Source organism: Otolemur garnettii, unplaced genomic scaffold (assembly GCF_000181295.1).
Source record: "Otolemur garnettii isolate 467f Iridium unplaced genomic scaffold, OtoGar3 scaffold00087, whole genome shotgun sequence".
NCBI lineage: Eukaryota > Metazoa > Chordata > Mammalia > Primates > Galagidae > Otolemur > Otolemur garnettii.
In genome coordinates, this window is record NW_003852482.1 from 1,892,675 (window position 1) to 1,902,499 (window position 9,825).

Genomic DNA, 9,825 nt, shown 5'->3' on the forward strand with positions numbered 1-9,825 from the left:
AGCCGTCATTGTTGTTTGGCGGGTCTGGGCTGGGGATTCGAACCCGCCACCTTAGGTGTACGTGGCTGGCGCCTTAGCCGGCTGAGCTATAGGCGCCGAGCCATGAATGACACTCTTGGGGAGGCTGACTTAACGTCTCCAAGCTGGCAGGCCAGGCCTGGCTCCCCTCTCTGCCTCCCTACCCCGCCTGCTCTGGGCAGCACCTCAGCCCAGCTCTTTCCCTTCTCCACCTCCGTCCCCTGTCCCTTCTCTGCAGGAGGCTCTGGGATTGTCAGCAGAAGTGGCACCTGTCAGGATTTGAAAGTCCTGGGCAACCTCAGGGAGGGGTGGAGGGCAGCATGAGCTGTACCTGGCATGGGCTGCCCCAGTGGGCTGGTTCTAAGCCACCTCCCCTCAGCCCTGCGCCCACCAGCCCCCACCAGCCCCCACCAGCTGTGGCTAGACTTCCCTGGTAGAGAGGTTGTTGGCCATGTCCACTCTCTGGTTTCTCTGTGGCTGACTTTTGTGGCTGCCCAGCACCTCCAACAGACACAGCAGGGCTGTGCTGGCTTGTGTGGGCAATGATGGTCCTCACTGCAGGCCAGGGTTGGGACACCTGACTGAAGCATGGTGGGCTGCCCAGGCAGTGCTCCTCCCCTAGCTGGGGGCATCCTTGGACTCCCTGAAGGTAAGGGCTGAGTGGGCCTCAGAAAGTCTGGTATTGAGTGTGTGGAGAGAACAGCTCAGGATCCAGTCAGGGCACCTGCCAGGCACAAACCTGTGCTCACCCAGAGGCCAATGGTGGCCAGGCAGTCTGGACATCAGGCCCTTCCTCTGTGCCCCAGTCCCCCAAGCCTGTATGCACTGGGGACTGACTGGCCACTCCCCCCTGCACCCCCAACTTCCTCATCTGTGAGGAGGAGACTCAGAAAATGAAGTGCCTGGCTCGGCGCTTATAGCTCAACCGGCTAAGGCGCCAGCCACGTACACCTAAGGTGGCGGGTTCGAATCCCCAGCCCGGACCCGCCAAACAACAATGATGGCTACAACCAAAAAAAAAAAAAAAGCCGGGCGTTGCGGCGGGCGTCTGTGGTCCCAGCTACTTGGGAGGCGGAGGCAGGAGACTCGCTTGAGCCCAGGAGCTGGAGGTTGCTGTGAGCTGTAATGCCATGGCACTCTACCCAGGGGGACAGCTTGAGGCTCTGTCTCAAAAAAAAAAAAAAAAAAAAAAGAAAAGAAAATGAAGTGCCTGACAGCACTCCCAATATGGCTGGCCCTAGGGAGACTTAGGGGGCGGGAAAGGGGGAAGACCCAGGCCCAGCAGTTCAGAGCAGCTCTCCTTGGCCATGCTCTATGGGAGGCTCTTATCCTGGGAGAGACTGGGGACAGTTCAAGGGTCTACAAAAAGCCAAGTCCCTGGTTCCTCCTGCCAGCCAACCTTCCCTCCCTCCACCACTGAGAAAGAGACACCCAGGCTCCCACAAGACTCCTCCTTCCAACCCCCACTCTGCCTCAGGGAGAGATCCTCCTGTCCTCCAGCAGGATGGGCTGTGGGTCCCTGCTCACTGCTTTTGCCACTGCTGCATAGAGCACTCACCTGTCTCCCCTCCAAAGGCACTGCCAGGGTCTGTCAGCACCTTCTTCCATTTGCAAGGAGGAGTACATGGCTCAGAGGGGTCAAACGACCAGCCTGGCTCCCGAGGCAAACTAGCAGTCGGTACAGGGATTGGAATCCAAGCTGGTGCCTGAGTAGTTCTTCCTGCTAACACCAGCACTCCCTGTCTCAGGCCCTGCTGCAAGCTGTGAGCTACCCACAGTCCCAGGACATGCCAGCCCCTGCCTCTCTAGGGACAGAGTGGAGACACCCCAGCCCCTTCCCTCTAACACAGATGCAGTCCGTTCTCTCAGAAGCCTGGTGAGATTGGGGCAGAAGGAGCCCAAATTCACACCAGGTGCATGCCCAAGCAAGGAACCAGCAGTTGGTCTCCTTCCCCTGCAGAGCTCTGAACTTCCAAAGAACTGTTCCCAACGCCTGACACCAGCCCCTCCCCTGCCTCATCAAGGACAGAGGCTTTCCATTGGCTATAACTGACAAATTTATTGAAGACTCGAAAAAGCCGGTCACCGAGAATAAATAAAAGATTTGGGACATTCACAGAGCCCATAGGTAGCTCAGATTCAGGTATATGGGAATAACTTTGACTACAGGCGGTAGCCTTTGTCTCCGGGGGAACCACCGCTGCAGGCAGTCTCCCAGAAGCTTCTTCTGAAAGCATCTGATGGAGGAGACAGGGCAGCTCAGAGGAACCCTCCCCTGCTCTTCTCCAGCAGGGGAGAGACCCCCTAGCAGGGCCTGCACAGACCAGGCATGCACTTTGGCAACGACAACTGCAGGCCCAGACACTGGGGCCTGGGACAGCTCTGACCTGGGGGAAGGTGAAACAGTCCAGTCTGGGCTGTTCTTTATGGGCTTAGAGAATTGGTCTTGGGGACAAGGGGCCCCAGGGGTTTCTGCCTCCTCCATAGGGTGCTCAAGAAGGACAGAAAGACCTAGAGATCCAGGGAAGGTGGGTAAAGGGGCCCCTGAAGGAGGTGGGGCTGATAGCACAGAGGCCTCTCCAACAGCTTGTCAGTGACCACAGGGGACAGAGACACACACCCCCACCCCCTTGTAGCTCACCACCACCTCCCACCCGGACAGAAAGGCCCATCTCTGACCTAAAGTGGGAGGGACTAGCAACTCACTCAGACACAGGTAGAGCCTGGGAGTGAGAGCAAAATTATTATTTTTTAATTTTAGAAATGAAAGCATTTTCCAGACTTCAGGCTGTGCCGGTCTGAGCTCATCTGGGCTGGGCTGACCATCCCAGAAGCCCAGCCTGTAGGGTGACATTTCATGTCAAGAAACAGCAGCAAGTGCTTAGTTAATTGCTTGATAAAGGGGAGAAGTTTGCTTACAAAACAAGGCTCCAGAGTCACCAGCTTGCTGGGGACCACCGGACAGCCAGCCCTGTGGGAGGAGGGCCAAGGAGGCTCCGCAGACACCAGCCCCCACCCATGTCCTTGTCCTGCTTCCTCAACGGTCCATGCAGACCAGCAGACCGAGCCGCCTGCCCAGGGGCAGGACAGCCAAGACCCCTCATGTCCGGTGCTGGGTGGAGCCTGGGGCCTCGGTCAGAACTGAGCATGGTCCACCTCGTCCAGCCAGGAGGCAGGGCTGGCAGGGAAGTCGGGGTAACCGCCACTGCTGCCTGTGGATAGGTCAGAGCTAGGTCCATTCCCTGCCAACACCCTCATGGGCGGGGGCCCACCTGGGGCCCCAGAGGGCACAAGGCCCAAGCTGGCTTCAGGATACACCAAACTGGAGAGGAGAGGCTGAGACCCAGGAAGGCCCTGTGGGGCGGCAGGGGATGGGGGGACGCCATAGGGGCTGCCAGGGCGCAGCTCTCCATACTGCTCTGGGCCGGATAGGCCTCCGTGCTCCAGCGTGAAGCTGCCCAGGGCTCCTGAGGGCCGGCCCAAGGCTGGGGTAGGCTCCCCCAGGCTGCCGTAGAGGCCGTTGGTAGGGCCCATCTCCGCCATGGAGGGCTCGTCTGCAATGGAAGTGAAGGGCTATGAGCAGTGCCAGGCCCCACACCTGTGGCCTGTCAGCACCACGCAGGCCAAGGTCAAAACAGTCACACAACAGGTCCGCACAAGTCCCTTTTGCTCTCAGAACTGTGGCTGCCAGCTGTCTGCCCCATCCCTGTGTTAGTTCGTTTCAACTCTACTGGTGCTGAAGGATGGCAGGAGACTCAGAGATCTAGGACAATCCCCAAGCCAGCCCTGGGGTGGGCATAGAGGCCACCACCTGCATTTTGCAGATGAGAAAATGTGGGTTCAGAGAGGTAGGGTGGGTAGCTCAAGGTCAGGGTGCAGCTCAAAGACATTTTCCTGGACATTTTCCTACCTCTCTGAACCCACATTTTCTCTGAGGGTGGCCTCTAATGGGGCTATGGTATCCTTGGTGCCAGAGAACAAATGAACAGAGGAAGATGGGACCTTCTCCCCTCTTCCCAACACCAACTTTTAATCTTTAACCTTACCCCTAAAATGTGCTGCCTTTTCTCCTTAAAGTCATTTCCAGGGCTAGGAGCCTGAGCGATGGCCTTGACTCCCCTCCACACCATAAGCCAGCAGGTACCCAGCTTAAGGGACAGGTTGGCTGCAGGGTTTCTATCCCCTACTAGGGGAAGAGTAGTAGTCCTGAGAGTCCAACCAGGGCGCTCGGAGATAGGGGCCCAGGGTCTATAAGTGACATGTTTTTGAAAGGGTCCCAGACTTTAACTGGGGAATTCAGATATCCAGGCTCCCTGCCAACCAAAACTACCTCTTCCCTCCCTGATCTCCCTCAGCCCAGACCTCTGGGCAGTGCCAGTCTGTGCCGACCTGAGTGGTAGCCGGAGGCACAAGTGGGTGGCCACCCTGCCCCTGCCCATACCGGTGAAGGAGACTTCGGCATCGCTGTCCTGGCCTTCCTGGACGCTGTCCTTGTCGGACTTGGAGCTGCCCCGAGAACGCTTCATGCTGCGGAAATACTGCCCCCAGCGCTGCCGGCCGGCGTCTTTCTTTAGCCTCTTTTCCTTGGCCCGGCGGTTCTGGAACCAAACCTGGGGGCGGGGACAGGTGAGTGGTGGCTGGGGGCCTGGTCTCTGGAATGGGAGGAAGCCCGCTTCTCTGCCCTGCAGGCAGCTGGGAGGTCACAGGGGGCCACTGCCAGCCCACAGGATACCAGGGAAAAGGGGATGGAGCAATCAGGGACGGAGCAATCAGGCGGCACCCAATGCTGACCTGCACGACACGCATGTCCAGGCCAGTCTCTGAAGAGAGCTGCTCGCGCACGTGGCGCGCCGGCTTGGGCGAGGTGTTGTAGGCGCTCTTCAGTGTCTCCAGCTGCTTGGCTGTGATGGTGGTGCGGGGCCGCTTGGCCGTGGCCTCTGCCTCTACATGTGGGGCAGATGTGGGGCAGACAATGAGGCCAGCGGGCCCCCTTGGCCTCCAGCCGGGTGCATGATGTGGGACCCCAGATGCCCACCCCCTCCAGGGCTACGGCTGGCCTATGGCACAGCAGCAGGGCACCAGGGAGAGGCGGCTGAGAGAGAACGTGCTCCCTGCAGGGTAGGGTCTTCATTAAGAACCTACTTCCCTGCTCCCCACAGATTCCCCTTTATTCTAAGGTGAAGGGAAGGCCACATCTTCACAGTCAAGGATTTAGGGGGGATAATTGAGAAGGAGAGTGGTAATGCAGATAGTTCTAACCACCTTCCCTACTCTTCTGAATGAGGCGGGTGGCAGCCCGTTTGCAATCCCGGCTGTGAATGATGCCCTGCCACCCTAGTCCTGGGGGAAAGCACCTAAACTGCTGCACCAGGGCCCCTTGGTGAGCATCCGGACGGGCTCTGGAGAGAGGGCTCCCCCAAATCCAGACCCAACCAGAGACTGGGGGAGGAGGGTCTGGGCCATGCTGAGGCAGCCTGGGTGCTGTTCTCCCCTCCCTCTGACCTCGCTGCTTGGCCGTTTCGTAGTCTGCCTTGCACACAAGCCGGCTGTCCTCCATGAGGTAGAACTCGTCTCCTGTGGCCAGCTGCCTCTTGCACACAACACAGGCGAAGCAATGCAGGTGGTACACGAAGTCCTGAGCACGGCGAACCACCTGCGTGGGCGGGATGCCCAGCTGGCATGCTGCACACTTGGTCCCAAAGCGCCTGCGGGACGCACAGGGCGCGGCTCAGCGCAGCAGGCAGGCTGCCGCTTTCGCCCCAAGCGGGTCAGAGCGCGGCGCCTGGCAGGAGGTCTGGGAGGAGGGCTGCCTCTTGGAGCCCCGCCTCTTGGTCACCAGTCTGGCCACTGGGACGCCGCTGACTACTACTTCTGAGAAGGGGGCCTGAACTTTGGGTCTGGAGGACCTCGCGGAACATAGCTGCCCCACGCTGGATCCAGGGAAGGGGAATGGGAGGGTCGGCCTGGAGGCAGTCTCTTAGACCCCAGAGGCATAAGCCAAGAAAGGTCAGGGGTCCAGAAGCCCTCTACTCTTCAGCATTAGGGACAAAACAACAATTTAGGAGGGAATAAGCCCACATAGAATTCAACAAATTTAAATTTATCTTTTCTTTTCCTTTCTTTTCTTTTTTTGAGATAGATCCTGAATTTTTTTTTTTTTTTGAGACAAGCTGTCACCCTGGGTAGAGTGCTGTAGCATCGCAGCTCACAGCAACCTCCAATTCCTGGGCTTTAGCGATTCTCTTGCCTCAGCCTCCTAAGTAGCTGGGACTACAGGCGCCCGCCACAATGCCCAGCTATTTTTTGTTGCAGCCATCATTGTCGTTTGGCGGACCCAGGCTGGATTTGAACCTGCCAGGTTGGGTGTATGTGGCTGGAGCCTTAGCCGCTTGAGCCACAGGTGCCGAGCCTGAATTTATCTTTTCTTAATTGCTGTTTCCATGAATTACAAAATAATTAGATTTTCCTCAATAATATTTGCTGATCAGCCACCTAGGGAGCCCCCATGGAGAAGCCCACCTGAGCTTGGCCGGGCCAGGGTCCCCAGTACTTAGCTATTGTGAGGGGGCCAGGAGCCGTTGCGGTGGCCCCTGGCCTCCTCTCTGCTTTGCCATGGGCCCCCTTCCTGCTGCAGGGCAGCTGCGCTCACTTGAAGAAGTCGTCTTTGCAGTAGACACTCTCCCCGCGGCTGAAGCAGCGCTCGGCCAGCGGTGCGTGGCAGTCGCTGCACTTGAGGCACTTGCTATGCCAGTGCCGGTCCAGCGCCTTGAGGATGAAGCGGTCCAGGATGTGCTGGTCACAGCCCGCGCACAGTGGGACCTCTGTGGACATGAGGAGCCACCAGGCCACAGTCACCTCGAGGACCCCAAGGTAGCGGAGCATCCTTCCCGCCCTCGCCCACACTGTCTCCGACTCCCCACGCCAGGGATCCCCCTTCCCAGCACAAGGCTTCCCCAGCGCCGACCGGCTAGGCTCCAAGTTGGGGAGTGCACAGGCACAGCCTTCTACGCCTGGCAGTGGAAACTGAAATAGGAAATAGCTTTAGACGTGTCCGTGAGCAGGAAAGGGACCCAGGCCATTCCATGAGGCCGAATACTACCGATTACAAAAGTGTCCCCAGAGCAAAGAAGGGCCCATGTAGAGGTCAAATCAAAATCCATCTGCTCTCAAAAGCTAGGCTGGAAAAGGGTGAAATGCATGCTTATCATCACCCAGAGGCGGGGATGCCTGCACCGGCGGCTGTCTCTACTTGTACAGATAAGTGAAGTGTTAGGGCCCCTTTCCAAGCCCCCGGCTCTGCCTGCAGGCCTCTGGAGTGAAAACCCATGCCCTCCCCATCCTTGGGCAGCAGCAAGATTTCCTAGTGGACTGGACGACTGGACAAGAGGTTCACGGCCCTCACGCTAAAGCAAGGGTGGTGGAGCGCACAGTCACCCAAATACCCTGGGCTCTCCCTGGTTCTGCTCCCCAGGATAGCGGGCACCTGGGGGAACCAGGCTAAGGAAGCTAGAGGGTGTCCCAGGGCAGCCAGGAGTCCTTGAGTAGTTTTTTCCAGGTGCTCTTGGACTCAGGACTACCTGGTAATTTAGAAAAGACCTTCACGGGAGATGCGAGCCCTGGATGGAAAGGGGATCTGTGAGCGCGCACATCACCGTGCACACCTCACTTCACTGGGGACCCCCAGCTCGAGGCCAGCCCCCCTCTGAGTGGGAGGAACTGGGAAGGAGCTCCTTAGGGCTGTAAGATAAAAGCGGATATGACCTGCCCCGCAGGGGGCGAAACTCGCCAGGGCCGCGTCCCGCATCTGCCAAAATCGCGGTGCCGGTGCAGAGCGCGAGGACCTGCCGTGGCTGGGGTGCCTCTGACTGGGCGGGAGAGGACTCTGGTCTGGACCAGGTGGCTCGACTGCCCCGCACAGCGCGGATTCAGCACCGCGGGGCGGACAGCGCCTCGCCCGCACCGCTGCCGGAGCCCGCATCCAGCAAAAGCCGCCCCTGCCCACCCATCGCAATCCCCGCCGCTTCCGGCCTTACGCTGCATGGTGGCTCCAGCCTCCGGTGGGGTCTCCTGCCCTCGGCGCTGGCCGGCCCGGCGCAGCCCCGGCGCCCACCCCCCGCTCGCTCAGGCCGGCTCTGGGGAGCCTGGCGGGCTCAGCCTCCTCCCCTCCCTCCCACTCCGTCCCCTCCCACCTCTTCCTCCCAGCCCCTGCGGCCAACCCCTCCCAGGAACTGTCAGAAAATGAATAAATAAGTGGGAGACAGGAGACCCCACAGCCTGGATGTAACCCTCTTTCCCGCCTGCTCGGTTCCTCCCACTCCCCACCACCCCAGAGCCTCCCTCCCTTCACGGAGCCCATGGAGAATCGCCCAGGTTCCTGAGAGCCAGGGCTCGGGGAGCAAGAGCGGGGCCAGCGGGAAATTGGGGGCCCAGGAGAAACGGTCCTTCCCTACAGACACGCCCTGACCATCAGCTGAGACGGCAAACGGAGCAGGTGCGGGTTGAGACTCGACCAACGACCAACGCGTGCTGTACGGTTGGGGTCCAGCTCGACCCTGCACCCTGCATCTGACTCTGCTTCCCGGTCCTCTTGGGGGACTTCCCTGCCTCGTGGTCACTGGCCCCGGGATTGCTCCTTGCACTCCCTCCCGCTCAGGGGCCGGCTCAGGTATGCAGAGGGTCTCCTAAGCCCACCGCGGACCTCCGAGGGCTTCTCGGCCTGAGGAGCGAAGCGCCACGAACACAAGCGGCAATACAGAGCCAGGGGCCCGGACACCAAGTCGCGCTGGGGCAGCTGCGAGCGGACGTGCGGGGACCCTGGCACCCACTCCCACCCAGGTCCCTGGCTGCCGAGGATCTCCGGGTCTCCCCGGTGCGGCCGCTCAGCCAGGACACCCACCTCGGCGCAGGTCAGCCCTCCGCGCCAGCAGCGCCAGCAGCAGGCCGCCGCCCGCCGACTCACGAGCCGGGCCCAGTTCCCCGCGCGCCTCCATGGGTCCCGCCGCCTAGCGACACCGCTCCCCCGGCCCGAACTTTCTCCGGGCCTGGCGAGGCCACGGCCGCAGTGGTCCTGAGCAGGCGTCCAAGCGACTCCCCGCGCAGCCGGGCGATGCGCCCGCGGGCCGCCCTGGGGCCCCAGCCACGGGCCGCGCGGAGGGCGGAGCTGCTGGGGGCGGAGCCGTGCACGGGGCGGGGCCGGGGCCGCGGAGACGTGTCCCGGGCGACCGCGGGATCTGCCCGCCTTTGCGCCGGGACCTGCAGTGCTCGAACGCTTCCCCCAATGCCCGGCCCGAGGGCGGGGACCGGCAGGGGAGGACCCAGGTAAGGGTTTCCCATAGGCCTTGACCCGGCCAAAGCTTCCTACCCTAGCGCTTTTTGCCGGCTCTGCCTGGGCTTCTGCGCGGGCCAAGAGGGCTGGGAATTCCTGGTATGTGTGGTGGTGGGGGTCTGGGGGGGTGTCAGGGTCAAGAGGGAGCCGGGACCTCTCGCTGCTAAAATTTAGTTTCCCGAGCCTTAGTGACAGGTGGCTGGAACACAAACGGAAACCCAGAAAGGGAGAGTGTGGTGCTGAGGGCTTCATATGGAACCACAGGAACCAGAACGATCGCAGACCCCAACTCGCTCCTGAGTCCCACTCCTGGAACTGCGCCCAGAGTGGGCACAGGAAGGGGCTATTCCTAGGAGAAGCAAGCCCAGGCCCAGGTGGGAGGAGCCGTGCTGGGGAAGCCCCAGGATGTGCCCACACTCCCCTGAACCCCCAGCCTCTGACTCACACCAAATATGATCCTTTCAGCCGATTCCCAAGCATCC

The 9,825-nt window shown here is 60.5% G+C and overlaps 1 protein-coding gene across 1 annotated transcript; it reads right to left on the reverse strand.

The window, feature by feature from the left end:
• Window positions 1-3,007: 3,007 nt before the first annotated feature.
• Window positions 3,008-9,144, reverse strand: LHX3 (LIM homeobox 3). The gene is made up of 6 exons (XM_003794840.1): window positions 8,915-9,144; window positions 6,668-6,839; window positions 5,521-5,723; window positions 4,810-4,961; window positions 4,460-4,628; window positions 3,008-3,572 (listed from the first exon to the last, which is right to left on the reverse strand). Exons 1-6 carry the CDS (start codon window positions 9,006-9,008, stop codon window positions 3,154-3,156), a joined length of 1,209 nt encoding a protein of 402 aa, XP_003794888.1. The 5' UTR covers window positions 9,009-9,144; the 3' UTR covers window positions 3,008-3,153.
• Window positions 9,145-9,825: the final 681 nt, after the last annotated feature.